This window comes from Pseudonaja textilis, chromosome 1 (genome assembly GCF_049901715.1).
Source record: "Pseudonaja textilis isolate UNSWEBS1 chromosome 1, rPseTex1.2, whole genome shotgun sequence".
NCBI classification, from domain to species: Eukaryota; Metazoa; Chordata; class Lepidosauria; order Squamata; family Elapidae; genus Pseudonaja; species Pseudonaja textilis.
The window spans coordinates 321,722,143-321,742,818 of NC_141990.1; the positions used below are offsets into that span (position 1 = coordinate 321,722,143).

General features: G+C 44.2%; 1 protein-coding gene across 5 annotated transcripts in view; it reads right to left on the reverse strand.

Annotated features, from left to right (window-relative positions):
- The window catches only part of LOC113435354 (scaffold attachment factor B2-like), a 47,289-nt gene that overhangs the window by 4,500 nt on the left and 22,113 nt on the right, over nucleotides 1-20,676 (reverse strand). For 3 of the 5 annotated variants that reach the window (XM_026699126.2, XM_026699129.2, XM_087922653.1), the window contains 8 exons: nucleotides 19,874-20,004; nucleotides 17,831-17,922; nucleotides 15,093-15,229; nucleotides 8,594-8,884; nucleotides 7,072-7,209; nucleotides 6,526-6,565; nucleotides 2,596-2,708; nucleotides 1,066-1,169 (listed from right to left, as the gene is read on the reverse strand). In XM_026699126.2, coding sequence (XP_026554911.1) covers nucleotides 1,066-1,169; nucleotides 2,596-2,708; nucleotides 6,526-6,565; nucleotides 7,072-7,209; nucleotides 8,594-8,884; nucleotides 15,093-15,229; nucleotides 17,831-17,922; nucleotides 19,874-20,004 — 1,046 coding nt within the window. The remainder of the gene's footprint in view (nucleotides 1-1,065; nucleotides 1,170-2,595; nucleotides 2,709-6,525; nucleotides 6,566-7,071; nucleotides 7,210-8,593; nucleotides 8,885-15,092; nucleotides 15,230-17,830; nucleotides 17,923-19,873; nucleotides 20,005-20,676) is intronic. The other 2 variants (XR_003373903.2, XM_087922654.1) reach the window with 2 other exon arrangements.

The window sequence follows — 20,676 nt, forward strand, 5'->3', positions numbered from 1 at the left end:
CAATTCCCAAAAATTGGAATTCCAATTTTAATCGGAAGAATATCATGTCTGTAGAAGAGAGTGGGGTTTGTGGGGAGGAGGAGGAGGAGGAGGAGGAGGAGGAGGAGGAGGAGGAGTCGTCCTTGGTGCACTTCTGAGGTTGGTTGTTTTCTTGCAGACATTTCATGACCCAACTAGGTAACATCATCAGTGCTAGAAGGGAGTGGGGATAGGGGAGGAGGAGAAAAATGAGGAGGAGGAGGAGGAGGAGGAGGAGGAGGAGTCCTTGGTGCACTCTGAGCTTGGTTGTTTTCTTGCAGACATTTCATGACCCAAACTAGGTGACATCATCAGTGCTAGAAGGGAGTGGGGTTTGTGGAGAGGAGGAGGAGGAGGAGGAAGGAGGAGGAGGAGGAGGAGGAGGAGGAGGAGGAGTCCTTGGTGCACTCTGAGCTTGGTTGTTTTCTTGCAGACATTTCATGACCCAACTAGGTAACATCATCAGTGCTAGAAGGGAGTGGGGATAGGGGGAGGAGGAGGAGGAGGAGGAGGAGGAGGAAGACGACTGTGGGGTCCTTGGTGTTCGCTGAGCTTGGTTGTTTTTTTTGCAGACCTTGCATGATCCAACTAGGTAACATCATCAGTGCTACAAGAGAATGGGATTGGTGGAGAGGAAGAGGGGAGGAGGAGGAATGTGAGGTTGGACTGTTGGTTACTGTCTGAGCTTGGTTGTTTTCTTGCAACCCATTAGCCAACCTGTGCTAGAAGGGAGTGGGGTTTGCTCTCAGTTTATACACAAGTGACTTGCCCTGTCGGTGTTGGTGGGAGTATTCTTGGCGGTTCCTTGATTAGACGGTTATAGACCAAACCCCATGTTCTCATTTAGCACTGCTGATGTTACCAAGGGTGCAGCCAAACCACACAAGCTTGGAGAGCACAACCCTGAGCTGCAGATGTTCTCTTCTATCAGTACAGGAGCTGCCTTTTCAAGAATAGGCCGGATCCTTTCGTCGCAGGCAGGGAAAGGGGCCACCGCCGAATCAAACCTTTGTCCAAGTCCGTCTGGGAAGAAAGCCGGCCTCTTACCTTGCCATCGATCATGGTCCATCTCTCCGTCTGCACTCCCTGTCCAGGAGCGATCTTGATGCCCCTCCAGCTTCCGGCCGTGATCTCCCCAGTGTCTCCCTTCTCTGGGGGGCGGGGGGGAGGAGGAGGAGGAGGAGAGGAAAAAAAAACCTAGCTGTTTTTTCAAATCTCTCGGTGTTTTCAAAAATGTTTTTACTGCTTTAATTGTAGCATAGTTTTTGATGTGTAAGTCGCCCCTGAGTCATTTTGAGATGAGCAGATATAGAAAATGGGGCGGAGGGGGAAGATAGATAGATAGGGAGGGAGGGAGGGAGGGAGGGAGGGAGAGAGAGAGGGTGGGAGAGATGATAGGTAAAGAGAGAGGGAGGGAGGAAGGGAGAGAGGGAGGGAGATAGAGATAGAGATTTGTTTCCCCATCAATATAACCAACCCCACCAGATGTGGATCTGGGCAACTTCACCGCATGTAACCTAACTTCACACAGTGCACTAAGCTACAATTTCATTTCATAGGTTCGAGTTTATGGCAAATACCTGCTTAAATTATCATTACTGTCATCGGTTTACATTATGGATCAACATACATAACATGCATACATACATGAAAAAATCTAGGAAAATGTGATTCAGTCTTGCTTTTTTAAAAAAACAAAAATCAAATATTGCCCCCTAGTGGAACATCTCCATCGGTACATTAGGGGCCACTTTAAAGAGATTGGGATTTATTTACAGGCAGTCCTCGATTTACAACGCTGACCAGCCGTGTTATTAATGTTAACCAGGGCACTGATTGACTTAACACCTGTGTTAAAGTCATAAAATACCAACTTAATAACTGTCTTGCTTAGGAATGGAAATCTGAGGCTCCTCTGGGGGTCATAAGTCGAGGACTCCCGAGGACTCCCCTCTAATGGAGAGGGTTACAGGGGAGGGTGCAGATCCTTCAGCACCAACCATGCTGAAGATTAGAAGATTGAAAGAACTTTATTGTCATTGTACAACGAAACGGTGGACGCCCCCCAGCAACTGTTCGCAATACAATAAAACCAGAGCACTTAAAAACGAAGACAAGAAAGATAAGAGGAGCCACGTCTCCATTTGCAATTTGAGAGCACAGTATCTACGAATAGACACAAAATATACACCCAACACTGACTGTAACGCTTAGCCGAGTATAATACACAAGAGATGGGTTGTTCTGTAATCTGTTATTATACATCTGAATGGGGCACTGAGATTTCACATCTTTCCACATCTTAATGAGGGAGTGACTTTGGGTTTATTTGCGGTTCGGATGGCCCGGGGAAAGAAACTATTGGTTAGTCTTGTGGTGTGGGATTCACTTAATAAATGGTGGCAAGAAAGGTCATAAAGTCATTTCATAAAATGTCATACGCGACATAGCCAACAGGACTCTTGAACTCCACTGTGTGGTCGTAAGTCGAGGATTACCTGTATGCGTGCACCCCTTTCTTTCTTTCTCCAGAAAACATGGATGAAAGGCACCTCCTTCCTCTTTAAATCAACTCACCGGGATTGAGGAGGTAAACCTCGGCCTCTGGACAGCCTCCGCTCTGACCCGTAACCCGCCCAGCCATCCCGGGAATGGCGATCGTGGGGAGCGTGCCTCTCGTCGGGATAGTGCTGAAAGAGAGAGGCCACAACGTCAGGTTACCAAGCTTCTCAACGCTAAGTGTCCCCGTCTTAAAAGGGCAGCTCTGTTTTAAGGTGTTAAGGGGGCAGCTCTGAGCCCCTGGTGGCGCAGGGGTTAGAAGGCAGCATTGCAGGCAGACTCTGCCCACAGCCTGGAGTTCGGTCCTGATGGGGCTCAAGGATGACTCAGCCTTCCGTCCTTCCGAGGTGGGTCAAATGAGGACCCAGATTGTTGGGGGCAAGAGGCGGATTCTGTAAACCGCTTAGAGAGAGGGCTGTAAAAGTGCTGTTAAGTGGTATATAAAGTCTAGGTTCTATTGCTAATGTATTATGATTATGAGTAATATTATTAGTTTCTTCCACCACTGGGGACACTTTGGCCATTTCTTTCCACATCATCCCCGGTTCCTCCTTCAGGCCCCAATACTTCACCAGTCTCTGCTATTCCTTCTCCCTGTCACTTGGCATGGCTGCACCTGGCACTAGTGATAGTGATGTAGTTGGTATCGATCTGTCTGCCTATGCTATCTTTATCTTATCTCTCTCCTCCCTCTTACCTATCTCTAGCTTTCTATCTATCCATCCATCGCTCTCTCGTTTCTCTTATCTCTCTCTCCTCACTTTCTGTCTATATTTATCTGTCTACTTATCTAATCTCTCTTCTATCTCTCTATCCATCCATCTCTCATTTCTCTTCTCTTCTCTCTCTTCTCTATTTCGATATCTTTCTATATTATCCCTCTTCATCCATCTATCTATCTATCTATCTATCTATCTATCTATCTATCTATCTATCTATCTATCTATACACACACACACACACATACATATACGTATACGTATACATATACATATACATATACGTATACATACATACATATATATATAGATGATGATGATGATGATGGCAGATGAGATTCTGCCGAAACATTGCTACAACTTTAAAAGCACAACTATAATGACGTGGGAAAATACCCGAACAAAGCTGAATACCATATATATATATATTCTTAAGTTTTCGCGGGTACTTACATGAATGTTATTCAGCTTTGTTCGGGTATTTTCCCACGTCATTATAGTTATGCTTTTAAAGTTGTAGCAACGTTTTGGCAGAATCTCATCTGCCGTCATCAGGCTTCTGTACTGTGTTCGTCTGTAAGTCAGACTTTTACAGTTGTTTCAGTTTTAAATTTGGGGCTAGCCTACTGCTGTGCCAGAATGGCTTTTTTTTCACCCTGATTGGTTGGGAGTCTTGGTCTGTGTTTATTGGTCTTGGAGTTTACTGTGTTCTGCTTGATTGGTGTTTCTAATATCTTCTGTCTGTTTTGTGGCTTTTTTTTTGGTGTCTTGATTGGCTGGCAACAGTGTGTTCCTGTATTGGAGGCTTTTAGTGCAGCTTGGCTCCGAGTAAATGGACGGCTATCATTTGTTAGGAAACTAGGTTTCATCTGGGTGCCTGGTTGGGGTGTGTTTGAGCTGGAGGTATCAGGGGGGATCTGTTTGTGCCCAGGTGTTTGCCTGGCTAGTTGTGTGGAGATTTTTTTGTTTGTGAGTGCTAGTGAGGAAGTGTGTTCCAGCTTTTTTACTGCATTTTTGTGTTCATCCAGGCGGGTACTTATTCTATTATAAATTATAAATAGAATTATAAATAGAAGAATAAGTACCCGCCTGGATGAACACAAAAATACAGTAAAAAAGCTGGAACACACTTCCTCACTAGTCCAACACAGGTCATAGCATCAACTTCAATGGTACCCAAACCCTAGATGCTATAGAAAACCCCAGCCACAGAATTATCAGAGAAGCCATAGAGATTGAAAAAAGACCTGAAAGCATGAATAGATGATTCCACCAGACTGTCAATCATTTGGAAGCCTGCACTCACAAACAAAAAAATCTCCACACCACTACCCAGGCAAACACCTGGGTACAAACAGATCCCTCCTGATACCTCGCAGGTCGCGGGTATTTGTATGTGGATCTTTGGTTATTTGGGTTTTCTCCCGCGTAAAATGGTGTGTCCTAGGGAGAAATCCTATTGGATTTTTTTGTATACAAAGGCATCTAGGAAGGGAAGTTGATTGTTAGCTTCTGGTGAATTGTATTTTGGGGTGTAGGCTGTTGAGGTGTGTGATATATATTTGTTTTCTGAGGTTTTCGCAGGTATTTGTATGTGGATCTTTGGTTATTCGGGTTTTCTCCCATGTAAAATTGGAAGTATCTAGCCGACGTTTCAACGAAGTCTCGTTCGTCATCTTCAGGCTTGTGTCTTCGGCTTTGTGCTTCTCGGAGTGAAGATGATGAAGCCTGAAGATGATGGAGACTTCATCGAAACGTCGCCTAGATACTTCCAATTTTACACAGGAGAAAACCCGAATAACCAAAGATAGATAAATAGATAGATAGATAGATAGATAGATAGATAGATAGATAGATAGATAATCTATTTATCTATCTCCATCTTTCTATCTGTACATCTATCTTTATCTATCTATCTTTCTATCTATCATATCTATATCTATATCTATCTCTATCCCTATCCATATCCCTATCCATCCATCTATCTGAGTGTGTCCTTGATTTACAATCATTAATTTAGTAGAAGAACCAGGGTGGCGCAGTGGTGAGAATGCAGTATTGCAGGCTGACACTGTCCACTGCCAGAAGTTCGATCCTGACCATCCCAGGGTTGACTCAGCCTTCCATCCTTCCAAGGTTGGTAAAGTGAGGACCTGGATTGTTAGGGGGCCGTGTGCAAATAATGCTTCTTCATTGTGAACCACCCAGAGAGTGCAGTAAAGTCCCATGAGGCGGGTGTATATCAACTCAAATGCCTTTGCTATGTCTTTGGGGAACTTGTCAGTGGGCCATGAAGCTGAGCGCAGAAGCCAACTCCTCTACCGAAAACATTTTTTTAAAAAAAAACCTTCTGTAGTTACTGAGTTCGGAATAAATTGCGATCCTGTCACCTTTACATCTGTAGCAAATCCACTTTTAAGTTTAATCGCCACAGAAAGCCAATGTCTGTATTAAACAAAACCTAACTTTGGATGAGGAAGCATCTAATTTCATGGTCCAATTTTTAATGGCTAATTTGCATTCCCATGTCGGCGTTGGGAGAGTGTGTGAAAAAGACCATGCAGGAGAGCAGCCCGCATAAACCCAGAAGCAGAGGTAGTCCTCGACTTACAAACACAATGGAGCCCAATGTTTCCATTGCTAAGTAAGATACTTAATTGAATTTTGCCCCATTTCGGGATCTTTCTTGCCACAGTTGTTAAGCAAATTGCCGCAGTTGTTAAGTTAGTCACACGGTTCTTAACTGAATCTGGCTTCCCTGTTAAGCTTGCTGGTCAGAAGCTTGCAAAAAAGGGGATCATATGACTCTTGGACACTGCAACCATCATAAATATATATAAGTGGTTGCCAAGCATCCGAATTTTAATCACATGACCACAGGGATGGCTGCAATGGTCGTAAGTGCGAAGAACTGTCGTAAGTCTCTCTTTTTTTCTGTGCTGTTGTAACTTCAAACGGTCACTAAATGAACTGTTGTAAGTCGAGGGCTGCCTGTAAAACTAGCTTGTTCAAAAAAGGCAACCTTGGGGGTGATGGGTGTGGCCTCTACTTTCCCTTCCTTTGATGGATGATGGACACAGTTCGAGCGAGCTCCTGTAGTCCACGCCTTTGGGCTTCAGACGTGTCCCTTAGAAAGTGCCAGTCCTAAACTCTCATGAACAACTGGGCAGTTTTTCAGCAACAGAAATTAAAAGTTCACAATTCACACCGCCGATAAAGCCAAACATACCTGTCCATCTCGGTCTGGCATCATTCTTGAACTTTCTCTCCTAGGAGGAGAAAAGGAAATTATCCACCACGCATGAATATTAATCAGAAATTAAAATAATTGTGAAGTTTAGGCCGGAGGCCTCCAACCGTGGCAACTTTTAAGGCTTGTGGACTTGAACTCTCAGAATTCTGGGAGTTGAAATGCACAAGTCTTAAAGTTGCTAAGGTTGGAGACCCCTGGTTTAAGACGATTCCAGCTGCCTTGACCCCATGCAGAAAAAATATAAATAGGTATCTTTATAAAGGTGCAGATGCCTTTATTTTCTACCTTGTCAGTAAATGATGGTTAACACCAATTGGAGCCACTCCTAGTGATTTTCATCTCTCCAATACATACGCCAGGATTACCATGATGAGGGTTTAATAAATGTATGGCTACGTTGATGCTTTTGGATGTCTCAGTCCTTTTTAATTCTCTTCAGGCTTCAGGGCTGAGCCTCCAGGCTAGCAAACTTGTTCCTGGTTTGGTTTGTGTTTTGAGAGCTTTGAGGTAGAAGCCACCTACCTGTCCCCAAAGTGGTCATGGTATCGGCTACGATCTCTGTGGTCGAAGCTGTGGAAGCGATCCTGACGGCTGAAGTCCGAATGGTATCGGTCATCCATGGCCATCCGCTTTGGTTCCGGCCAGTAGCCGTCATCCCGCCTGCAAAGAGTCCAGATTCGAAAAGTTATCAGCGCTCCAGTTACCGTTTCAGCAATTTATTTATATATGGATTTACTTATTAGATGCTCCGCGTTGTCTTTATTAGCCCTTTTAAGTAACTCAATACAGCAAACGTATGTAATACTCCTTCCTTTCTCTCCTGGTGAAGTGGGTTGGGCTGAGAGAGAGGGACTGGCTCAAAGTCATCCAATCAGCTTTCATACAGAGTAGGAGAGTTGGAAGGGACCTTGGAGGTCTTCTAGTCCAACCCCCTGCTCAAGCCATTCCAGACCAAAGGCTGTCCAGTCTCTCCTTAAAACCTTCCAGGGATGGAGCACCCACAAATTCTGGAGATAGCTCATTCCACTGATTAATTGTCCTGATTGTCAGGAAATTTCTCCTTATTTGCTTCTCTCCTTCATTAGTTTCCAACCATGGCTTCTTCTCCTGACTTTGGGGGTGCTTTGGAGAAGAGCTTGACTCCCTCTTCTTTGGGGCAGCCCCTCAGATACTGGAAGACTTCTATCAGGTCACTCCTAGTTTCTTCTTTTCAGATGAGTAGACATACCTAATTCCTGCAACCGTTCTTCCTAGGTTTTAGCCTTCGCTCCCCTAATCATCTCTGTTACTCTTCTCGCCTTTTTCAGAGTCTCAACATCTGGTTTGTATCATGGTGACCAGAACTGGATGCAATATTCTAAGTGTGGTTTTCCCCGGGGGGGGGGGGGTTAAAATTTTTAGCAAAAGGTTCTCTGCCCGGTTGCTGGGTGGGCGTGGCCATGGTGGGCGTGGCCTAGTTGGCCTCCTGCACCACAGCGGGGGGGAAACGACGACTCCGGGGGCATTCCTCGCGTCTCCAGGAGAGCGAAAACAGCCTCCCCGGGTTCCGGAGGCTGCCTGGAAGCTGGAAATGGGCCCATTTCGGTCCTTCCCGAACTTCCAGGAGCCCCATTTTTCGCCGTCCCTGAGCCTCCCCGTGCGCCTGCATCCAAAACAGGCCGTGCGGGGACTCCTGGGGGGGGGGAGGAGAGGGAAGGGAGGGCCAGCCAGAAACGGGATTTGGGGGCTCCTCCGAACTGCCCAGAATCTTAGCTAGGGACTCTCCCGAACCCCCAGCAGCCCCACCCCTGGTCTTACCAAGGCATTATAAAGCGGTACTAAACACTTCAACCCTTCTTGATTGTAAATGGACTAGTTTAATAATGTTCAGGCCAACAGATGCAGGATTTGACCAGAAAGAGCAGGGAACAAAACGTCCACAAGGTAGAAAGCTTACAAAAATACACCAGGCAGATACAGAAGCTCTGAGGTTGACTCAAATGGAAAGCCCAGCCGGGCACCACGTTGGCGCTCCGGCCTTACAAGCGGACTCTCTCTCTCTCACCTTCCGTCGTGATAAGGTCTCCGCAAGGCCGAACGGCGGTCCTGCTCGTAGCGCAGCTGCTCCTGCTGCCGCCGTAACTCTTCCCGCTCCCAGTGGATGCGGTCCTGCTCCCTCCGCCGCTCCTGCTCGATGCGCATACGCTCCCGCTCCAGCCGTTCCCGCTCCATCCGCTCCCGCTCCAGCCGTTGCCTCTGAAAGTGCAGCCGTTCCCGCTCCTTTTGGAGCCGCTGCCTTTCGTCCGACTCGTGGTTCTCCTGCGAGTGCTGGTCCCGCTCCTTCCGCTCCCGTTCCCTTGGGATCCCAAACGGAAAGGGAGAGGCGGTTTGCATGGGGAAGACAGCAAGGCTGAGGGTTAGCATTTTCTAAATTGTTGGCTTTCAGGTATCTGGGCGGGGAACAATGAGGACTGGTCCCTCCTCTCTGGAAGATACCATCCCTTCTGCAGTTGGTGTATACAGGTGCAGAATACAGGTAGTCCTCAACTTACAACGCTTTGCTTAGTAACCATTAAAAGTTACAACGGCACTGAAAAAAAGTGGCTTTATGATCATTTTTAGTTTAGTTTAGTTTATTGTCATTGCACCTTATATAATGAAATCAAACACCATCTTCAGTGAACATTATGAGCATGGAAATAAACACAAACATCCTTCACCCTCCACATACTGAATTGAAATCCCCTGATATTGCATTAATATTGCACTACATACAGTAGAATTCAACAGAGTTACTGCCCTGGGATAGAAGCTGTTTTTCAGCCTATTTGTTCTTGTTTTTATTATCCTGTACCGTCTGCCAGATGGTCATAGTTCAAAAAAAGGGGGGGGGTGCCCAGGATGAGATGGATCTTTGAGAATATTTTGAACTTTCTTAAGGCAGCGGGAGCTATAAAGCTCTTCCAAAGAGGGGAGAAGGCAACCCATGATCCTCTGGGCAATGACATTAATCCTCTGGAGTGCTGTCCTATCTGTGCAATTGGCAAACCATATAGAGGTGCAGTGTGTTAAAATGCTCTCTATGGTGCAGCGGCAGAAGGTCACCCGCAGTTTTTCATTCAGTTGTTGTTTCCTGAGAAGTCTCAGGTAATATAATCTCTGCTGGGCCCTTTTGACCAGGGCTGCAATGTTAGCACCCAGGTCAGGTCTTCTTTTATGGTAACACTTAGAAACTTAAAACTGGCCACTTCCTCCACTGATAAGAAAAGGCTGGATTTCACACTGATGACTGTTGCAGCATCCCCATGGTCACGTGATCAAAATTGGGACGCTGGGCAACTGACTCACATTTATGACAGTTGCAGGGTCCCAAGATCATGGGATCCCCTTTTGCTACCTCCTGAACAAGCAAAGTCAGCGGGGAAGCCAGGTTCACTTCTCAACAACTGCAGCGATTCGCTTAACAATCATGGCAAGAAAGGTCGTAAAACGGGGCAAAATTCGCTTAAAGTGTCTCCCTTAGCAACGGAAACTTTGGGCCCAGTTTTGGTCGTAATTTAAGGACTACCTGTATTCACATTTTCTCACTTGGCCTTGAGTGTCATGCGAAGGACCATAGTCCAAGAACAGAACAGGACTAGTCTGTGACTTGCAACTACTTGAAGTTAAAGCAATGCTGGAAAATAAATGACTTATGATCATCCTCCCACTTACAACCGTCACAGCGTTGCCATGTTCACACGATCAAAATCCGGGTGCTTGGCAACCAGCATCTATCTACAACGGTTGCAGCATCCTGAGCTCATGTGATCACCATTTGCAACTTTCCCAGGGGACTTCCAACAAGTAAAGACCATGGGGGAAGCTGGATTCGCATAACGGCCACTGCAGATTTGCTTAAGTGCAGTGGTTCACTTAACGACCGTGGCAAAAAAATTTTTATAAAATCAGGTTGGTTCACTTAACAACCAAAGTTCCGGTCCCAATTGTGGTTGGAAGTTGAGGATTAACTATAGAGCTTAGACAAAATGTTTTGAAATAGTTCAATTAATTCAACACATTTTGGCTGCTGAAAAACAAGCATGGGATGAGAAGAGGATCTATTAAGATCTGAATTGAGTTGACCAGTTTGAGTCGAGCTGAGCAAAATTCATGCGTTAAGGTAGCTCCAAAGAAGAACCAGGCGCTCAAGAGCAGAGCTTGTGAAATCCCAAATTTCATGGACCAGAAGCTCTTGCTCTGATGAAAAGGTCTCCAAATTTGGCCACTTTAAGACTTGAGGACTTCAACTCCCAGAATCCCCCCGTCAGAATGGCTGGCGGAGGAATTCTGGGAGTTGAAGCCCCCAAGTCAAGTTCTGCTCTAAAATGACATGAGCTAAATCCAAGGTTATTTTCTAGCCATGGCTAGAATGTGAGGTATTGACAAACCATTCTGGAGGACAACAGAGGCCTTCTACGTCATGAGATGTTGCTCTGAATCTCAAACCAGGAAAATCTCTATAAAATGTTTCATAGATGGCACTTCCCACTGGCAAGACTAGCAAAAATATTCAACAACATGTCCGCCAAATGTTGGACATGTAACCAGATCCCAGGTACTTATTATCATACGTGGTAGATGTGTATGAAAGCAAGAAAATATTGGACGAAAACACACACATGGTTGGAAAAGATGATTAAGCAGCATGTAGATTTGAAACCAGAAATATTTTTGTTAGGAATAATACCAGAAATCTATGATAAAGGGACTATATACTTAATCTTACGTGTATTGACAGCAGCAAGAATTGTATTTGCACAAATTTGGAAAAATGAGAACACCCCATCAGATGAAAATATAATTGGACCGTGCAGAAATGGATACGTTGACATTGAAAATAAAAGATAAAGGAGACAGAGACGTGGAATAGATTTTATGAGTAGTTAGAGACAAGAGGTAGAAATTAGATGAAGGAAGAATATTGTTATGTTTAAATTAAACATAAACATTGTTTATAACTATAAGTATGCTAATATAATCATTAGGATTATAAATAAGCTAACATAATTATAAATTTGATTAAAATCATTCTGTTGTACCACTACTGTTGTTATTAGCATATGTATTACTATTTCCATTCAGCTGTTTTCCCCTCTTCTTTTGTAAAATGGCATGCCCAGAAAATACACTGTATTCAAAATGTTTATATATACATTAAAAAAAGGCCTTGGGAATGAAGACAAGTACAGATAAGAAACATTGCCTTTTTCCCCCAATTAAAAGTATGAAATTGATTTGTTTATCGCTCTTGCCTCTGATCATGGAGAAATTCTAGGTCTTACTAAAAAGCAATTAGCTAGATATAATGTTAAGAAGCATTTATGTTGTGGCCATTTAGATTTAATTTTGTTTAATGGCATGGCTGGTATTGCTTTTTTCCGTTGCTCCATTGTAATCTAGGACTTTATTATGAAGGAAAAAAGTTTCCTTTTAACAGGAAAGGAGGAGAAAAGAAACGTGAATCTAAATTGCAGCTGGCTTCAGTAACTTTTAAAGCATTAATTTTAATTAGCTTTGCTCACATAAGAAATTATATTGATCGACAATAGCTTTACATTTACTTTTACTGGTTTATCCTGCTGGGTTAAAATTTTATTTTTATTTTGTATTCTTAGGGCAAATGCTTCAGACATACCATTGCAGTCATCCTAGGAAAAACAGATCTGCTCTTAAGATTTTTCTGGCCACAATCTCAACTCAGTGGTCACTCTCTGTGCACTCAGTGAAACATACCAGGATAGAGGACATTTTTATACTTAAATAAATGTTAATACTGGCAGTCCATGACTTATAACAGTTTGAAGTTACAAAGGCGCTGAAACGTGACACGACCATTTTTCATGACCATTGTAGCATCCCTACGTTCACTTGATCAAAATTCAGATGTTTGGCAACCGGTTCATATTTATGAACGTTGCAGCATCCCGGGATCAAAGCAGGAGATTGTGAGTTCAAGTCCTGCTTTAGACAACATGACAGCTATCTGGGTGACTTCGATCTGCCTTAGATCTGAAAGCTGGCTGGGTAACTCTGGGTTAGTCGCTCTCAGTCCAACCCACCTCACAGGGTTGTTGTTGTGGGGGAAATAGGAGAAGGAAGGTGTGTAGGATAGGTTCGCCACCTTGAGATATTTGTAAATATAAAAGTGTGATATAAATAAATAAAATGATTTATTTTTTTTAAATCCAGCAGGCTGAACCCACCTGCCTGACTAGGAGAAACGAAAGAAGAGAATGTGGAAGTGAAGTGAGTGTGTTCAATGAACAGACAGTTGCAAATTCGGAAGGGAATATGCAGGTCATCGAGTGAGAGAGAGCAGGAAAGAGTGGGAACACGTGTCACACGCAGGAAAAAAAATGTGACAACATTTAATCAAGAGAAAGAGCTCCACCAGCCCGTTGACGTACAATCCATCCAGTGGGAAAACGCACCGCACTCCTACATAATAAAAATATCTGCTTGGAACGAGGAGGCAGCAATGGAGAAACAGGGAAGATTTCGCTCCTCAATTGAATTACACCCAAACAGAGAGCAGAGCCGGGGAGGAAAGTGACAGCTGCATATAATAGATCATGTCAACGGACGGCAGATTCATGCCAGGATCATCCACTCCGGCTGTGGCACGGAGGCAGGAGGGTCTCAAAGAAGTGGGGAAAGAGCTCAGCTCAGCTGGGGCATCGTCGGTCGGACTGGAGCCTGCTGAGCTACGACAAGGATGCATGAAAAACAAAGAGGGTTTTGGAAAACTGGTCCAGCGCTTTCCGTGGGCAACAAACTTTGGGTATAACGTGATGCTTGAACAATGGGAAAATACGTGGATGAAAGGTTTAAAATTCACACTAAACTGTAACTTAAAAGAAAAAATTTATACGATGGTGTATCACTGGTGCTTAACACCGGATAAGTTATCTAGAAAGTATAAAGCTCTTTTAAATGTATGTTGGAAATGTAAAAGTAGAGAAAGGACCTTTTTATCATTGGACGTGTGATAAAGCAAAGAAATTTTGGAGTAAGATTCATATTTGAATACAGAAAATTGTGAAAACGAAGATAAAGATGAAACCAGAAAGTTTTCTTTGGGGTTTAATGGAAAAAAGATTGGGGGGGCGGGGGGGCGGGGATTGGGAACTTTGATCTTATATATCTTGATGGTAGCAAGACTATTGTACGCATAAAAATGGAAGGACATTTCGATTCCCACCATGGACAAATGGCTACAGAAGCTGATGGAGTTAGCAGAGATGGCTAAATGGAGCGTTTTGATCGGTGGGGAGGGGAATGAAACTTTGATTTTGGGTTTCACCAATTAGATTGATTTGTTGTTAGAGAAATGGCTAGTTTATATTATTGTGGAAAAGTACAATGTTGTGGTTCGGTGGTAATGCGTTATTCTACTACAACAGATGGAGTCGGAAGTCAAAGCATTTATTTTGTCTTCCCCCCCTCCCCTCCTCACTTTTCTTTCCTCTTCTCCTCCCCACTGCGTCCCTCTACTGGCTTTTGTATTTTTGTATTTTGCTGTATGATCTAATAAAATGTTGTTAAGGTAATGAAGATTTAATAGCTGACCGGCTGCTATAAATGCCATGCAATGAGGATGAGTCAGCAGAGTTTTGCCGCTTTAAGACTGAGGCTGGGTCGGCAAGGTTATTGCCACTTTAAGAAGCTGTCTATATAAAGGAGGCCATGAGAGGGCGTCTCTCTCTCTCTCTCTCCTCATGTCTCCATTATAGTTCTCTGTGTAGAGTTGAAGATTGATTGATTGCCTGGTATGTGCCTAACGCGTGTATATATGTATATAGCAGTCTTGTATATAAACCACTGTTAAAAGACAAAGCCTGGTGTTCTGTGGATTGTCTCACAATAGTAGTCACGCTGCAAATACTCTGACAATTTTTTTTAAAGAAAAAAAATATCCGGTCCAGCACTACACAGCTAACACAAGGCAGGTCTTTCGTCCACTTTTGAAGTGAGCCAGGAACGGTGACCTCAACATACTGTTGATCAAGGACTCTGAGAGAAGATCAAAGGGATCAAAAGAAGGGATCACTGACAGCCGAACTGACAGCTCGCCAGGCGGATGACTGGTTTCAAACAGGTTGTTCGTTCGCTGGGGTGCCCAACCCTGGCAACTTTTGTGGATTTCAACTCCTAGGATTCCCCAACCAGCTATGCTGACTGGAGAATTCTGGGAGCAGAAGTCCACAAGTATACTGCAACCATCATAAATATGAGTCACTTGCCAAGCGTCTGGATTTTGATCACATGACTACGGGGCTGCTGCAACAGCCCTAAGTGTGAAAGCTGGTCATAAGTCACTTTTTTCAGCACCGTTTAACTTGGAACAGTTGCTAAACAAACAGCTGTAAGTCAGGGACTCTATGTAATGGCAACCGTTTGGCATACCGAGATGTGAAATTAGGCTGATGTCAAAGATTTGTGAGTTGGGAAAGAAAGAAGGGTGTTCTCTCCAAAGAAGAGCGGGGATTCGGAACATGGCAAAGGAGCTACGGTCAACTCACCTCCTCCGTTCGGTCTCTCGGACCTCTCGCTCGCGTTGCCTCTGACGTTCCCGCTCACGCTGCTCCTTGATTTTATCAAAAGACAGGATGTCTTGTTTCTCTTTGCTCTCCGACTTGCGGTCATGACTTTTGGTGCTCTGAAGCAAAGCAGAAAGAAGGTGGAAAGAGTTACAGATTAACAGAGTTGGAAGGGATCTTGTAGGTCATCTAGTCCAAACCCCCCCACCCAAACAGGAGACCCTACACTATTTCTGACAAATGGCAGTTCAGTCTCTTCTTGAAAGGTTCCAGCGATGAAGCTCCCACAACTTCCGAAGGCAACTTCTGTTCCAATGGTTGATTATTCTCCCTGTCAGAAAGTTTCTCCTTGTTTCCAGGTTAAATCTCTCCTTGTTCAGTTTCCATCTGTTATTCTTTGTCTGGCCTTCGGGTGCTTTGGAAAATAGCTTGACCTCTTCCCTCCTCTCTGTGGCAGCCCTTCAAATATTGGTAGACCGCTATCCTGTCTCCCCTGGTCCTTCTCTTCACTAGACTAGCCAAGCCCAGTTCCTGCAACCATTCATCGTATGTTTTAGCCTCCAGTCCCCTAATCATCCTGGTTGTTCTTCTCTGCACTTTTTCTAGAGTCTCAACATCTTTTTTATATTGTGGTGACCCAAACTGGATGCAGTATTCTAGGTGTGGTCTTATGAAAGCTTTAAGGAGTAGCCATGTAGTGTATGCATTTTTACTCTCGGGGTCTTCAACTACCAAGCACTGCAAGTTCAAGAGTGATGGGAGGCAGTGAGGAGTTGGATCCCCAAGTGGGAGGGAGGGTGTCCCAGAGGAGAAAGACGCAACTCCATCCAGATGTTATGTGTGAGAGAAAGAGAGTAAAGACAGCCTCTCCCTAGTAGTTCTCAGCGTATATTGTAGATCAGTGGGGTCCAACCTTGGCAACTTTAAGACTTGTAGACTAGCTAGGGAATTCTGGAAGTTGGAGTCCACAAATCTTAAAGCTTGGACACCCTTGTTTGTAGATGCAGAGTAGAGTCTTCAGTCTGTCAAGATCTTGCCCATTGGTGTGGAACAATAAAGAATTAACAATAAAGAAGAATTACCACGTGCCATTCTTTGTTTGAGGCCTGATACTCATTCTCTTTCTACATTTACAGAAGAGCGATTAACTGCCCCAATTCTATGGGGGTAAAGTCCATTTTTGGTCCTCCCATAATTCATGAAGGCAGAAAACAGAGGGTTCATGAGTGCTCCCTGGCCTTCCGCTGGCCTTCCTGCTCAAAATGAGAAGCCCACTTTAGATGGGGTGACCTTCACATTTTGGGGGGCTCCTGTAATTTGAAGCCAAGAACACCAGTCCTGGAATTATGGCCTGTCCCACCTCTCTGGCAGAAGGGGTGTGATCTGGATCCCACCCACCAAGGAATTGCAGCTGGTAGAGTCCAGGCAAAGGGCCTTTTTCTACTATGGCTTCCACCCTCTGGAATATTGTGCCCCCCCACGACATGAGATTCACACACACACACGACCATCTGAAAGAGCCTTAAAACCTTTTTGACAACTGGCCTGGGGCCCTTATGAGGACATTTTGAAGGTGGTTAGTAGCCTAGTGCAATATCTCACCTCCAATGCATCTATGCACTAGTTCTTTTTATCCATTTTAATATTAATGGTAATGTTCTATATGTCTGTCTGTCTGTCTATTAAAGGTGAATATTTGTAGCTCAGGGTTGGCATGCAGGTTCCTTGGTGCTCTCTGAGCTTGCTTGTTTTCTTGCAGACATTTCATGACCCAAACTAGATAATGATCCAACTAGGCAACACCATCGGTGCCTGAAAAGAGCAAATCCCATGCTCCCTTTTAACATTGATGAAGTTACCTAGTTTGGGTAATGAAACGTCTACAAGAAAACAACCAAGCTCAGAGAGTACAAGGACCATTTATCTATCTGTCCGTCCATCCATCCATCATCTGCCTGCCTGCCTGCCTGCCTCTCCATCCATCCATCCATCCATCCATCCATCCATCACCTGCCTGTCTGCCTGTCTCTCCAGCTATCCATCCATCACCTGCCTGTCTGCCTGTCTCTCCATCCATCCATCCATCCATCCATCCATCCATCCATCACCTGCCTGTCTCTCCATCTATCCATCCATCTACGTATCTATCTGATTCCTATAGCTGCCTATCTCAGCAAATGACTCCGGGTGGCTCCCAATTCAAAAACATATATTAGCTTTTACTGTCTGACATTTTAATCTTTATAATTGTTTTATTCTATCTATCTGTTTACTTACTTACTTACTAAACTTATATGCCATCCATCTTGCTTAAGGTTGACTCAAGGCAGCTTACAATCAATAAGCATGATAAAACATTATAGTAGTATTAACGCCAACGTTGACATTTAAAATTAAACAAGATGGCAGAGAAGGGAGGAAGATGCAGGTGGGAGGTTTATCTTAATTACGACACTGTAAGTCATCCAGAGTCACTTGGTAGAGACAGACAGGTGGCATACAAACTTAATAAGTAAATAAATATATTATCATTCCACCAGTTTTGGTGGAAATCTATTTCCTTGCTCCAACTTAAAAAGCAGAGTTATAATAAACGAGGCTTGAAAAGTTAATCTCCGGACCCAACTTTCATCAGCTAGGAAGGCTGAAATAATGGATGCGGTCTTCACCCTTCGCCTCTCGCCTTGTTTCGCAGACCAGAAGTAAAACCAAAGACTTACTCTCTCTTTGGAGGTGGATGCGGTTTTCACGCTAATCACCGGCTCCCCTTTAGATTTATCCATAACAACTGTGCGCTCGTTTCCTCGGCTTCCTAGAATGACACAAAACGACACCATAGGCCAGTGTTTTTGTCCACTTTTCAGATGACAATGTGACCATTTCAAGCTTCCAGAATTCACACATTTGTGGACTTCCCAGCCTGGGGAATTCTGGGAACTGAAGGCCAGGTATTTTGAAGTTGCCGAGCTTGCGAAATACTACCCAAGGAGATGCTTTGTTCTCCAGAAGTGTCCATTGGGCAGATAAAATATTTCAAATGCAAAAGAACACATTAGAATAGCAGAGTTGGAAAGGATCTTGGAGGTCTTCTAGTCCAACCCGCTGCTTAGGCAGGAAACCCTATACCATTTCAGACAAATGGCTGTCCAATCTCTTCTTAAAAACCTCCAGTGTTGGGAGTATACACAACTTCTGAAGGCAAGCCATTCCACTGATTAATTGTTCTAACTGTCAGGAAATTCCTCCTTCGTCTAGGTTGCTTCTCTCCTTGATTGGTTTCTATCCATTGCTTCTTGTCCTGCCCTCAGGTGCTTTTTTGGAGAATAGCTTGACTCCTTTTTCTTTGTGGCAGCCCCTCAAATACTGGAAGACTGTTATCATGTCACAACTGGTTCTGCTATCATGTCACACCTTTTCATTAAACTAGACCAGAGGTCTCCAAACTTGGCAACTTTTAAGACTTCTGGACTTTAACTCCCAGAATTCTCCAGCCAAAATAGCTGGCTGGAGAATTCTGGGAGTTGAAGTCCACAAGTCTTAAAGTTGCCAAGTTTGGGGACCTCTGAACTAGACATACCCAATTCCTGCAACCGTTCTTAATATGTTTTAGCTTCCAGTCCCCTAATCATCTTTATTGCTCTTCTCTGTACTCTTTCTAGTTTCTCAACATCTTTTTTACATCGTGGCGATCAAACTGGATGCAGAATAACAAGCGTGGCGTTACCAAGGCCTTATAAAGTGGTAATAACTCTTCAGATGATCTTGATTCTATCCCTCTTGTTTATGTAGCCTAGAACTGTGTTGGCTTTTTTGGCAGCTGTAGCACACAGTTGGCTCGTATTTAAATGGTTGTCCACTAGGACAGAGGTCACCAACCGGTGGGCCGCAGCCCATCTCACCCCCAGAGGACCCCCCAAAGCAATTAATCCAGGCTACACAGAAACACAAGGCTGTGCCACCCACATGGCCCACGGGAACCCTCCCCACCCACTCACTCCTTACCCGGTAAACTTGCCTGCTAAATTGCTATTTTTCCTTTTTCCGACCATCGTCTGTTCTGCTGTGCTGGGAGATTTAGATTAGCTAGGAAGCAGGAAATGGTTGGATTTCTTGCTTTCTAGCTAGTCTTTAGATCTTCGGCTCACTACAGCCGAACCTCCCTTAGGACTGACTGAAGTTTGCTTGCAAGCAAATTCAGTGCAGACTCACGGCAAGCAAATTTGAGAGACTGAGCTAGCTGACGGCAGATAGATAGATCACTGAATGAGTCTGTGAGCAACTCAATCTGCCTGCTTTGCCTGGTTTTGGGTAAAAGTTGCTCTTTTTTATAAAAAAAATCAATATTTACATGCATGGTGTGTTGTGAGTTAATTTGGTGAGTTTGCTTGCAAGCAAATTTTATGTGACAGACCGAGCTATGACAATGGCAGATAGATAAGATCTTCGAATGAATCTGTGATTCTGTGAGCAACTCAATCTACCTGCTTTGCCCGATTTTGGGTAAAAGTTTCTCTTCTTTTATAAAAAATTCAATATTTATATAAATATTTATAATATTTACATACAAGCCACATGACCACCAAGCCACACCCACAAATTAGGCCATGCCCACAGAACCGGTTAGTGGTCCCAAGGATCTAAAATTATGAGTTTGGTGGTCCCTGAGGTCCAAAAGGTTGGCGATCCCCGCACTAGGAGATTCACATGAAGGAATCGGCTCACCATCAGGCCTAAAACCATACTCAGCCGCAACTTTTCATTACCTGATTTAACAGATCGCGAACGCCCACTTTTCTGCTCTTCTGTTCCTTTATCCTTCTTTTCATCTGCGCTCTCTTCCACTTTTTGAGGGTCTTCATTTTTGTCAGTTTTTTCTTCCTTAAGGTTGAGAGACCTACAAACAGATCAAAACAGAGGCTGAACCTCTAATCTGTCGTACGTCGTAAATCAAAATTCACCACTTGGATCTCAGGAGCAAATGAGCACCATGTGTTGACTTGCCAAAGTACAATAAAAGCGGCGTTCGGATCTAAATCTGAAAAACAGCACGAAGGGTACAAACCTAATCTCCCTCACACCGGCTGCCCTCAACTTACGACAAGAAGCCCAGAAGCTCTGTTGCTAAGCGCGATAGTTGCTAAGTGAGTTTTGCCCCATTTTCCCACCTTTCATGCCATAGTTAAGTGAATCGCTGCAATTCAGTTAGTAACACGTTTGTGAAGTGAATCTAGTTTCCCCATTGCTTGTCAGAAGGTCACAAAAAGGAATCACGTGGACAGTGCAACCGTCATAAAGATGAATCTGTCGCCAAGTGTTGTAAATGTGGGAAATGGTCGTAAATCACTTTTTTCAGTGCCGCTGCAACTTTGAACGGTCACTCAACGAACTATTGTAAGTTGAGGGACCATTCAAAGTTACAACGGCACTGAAAAAAAGGACTTATGACCATTTTCCACATGTATGACCGTTGCAGCATCCCCAAGGTCACGTGCCATCAAAATTCAGACGCTTGGCAACGGACAGTCGCAGGATCCCAGGATCAGGCGAAGCCCTTTTGCGACCTTCT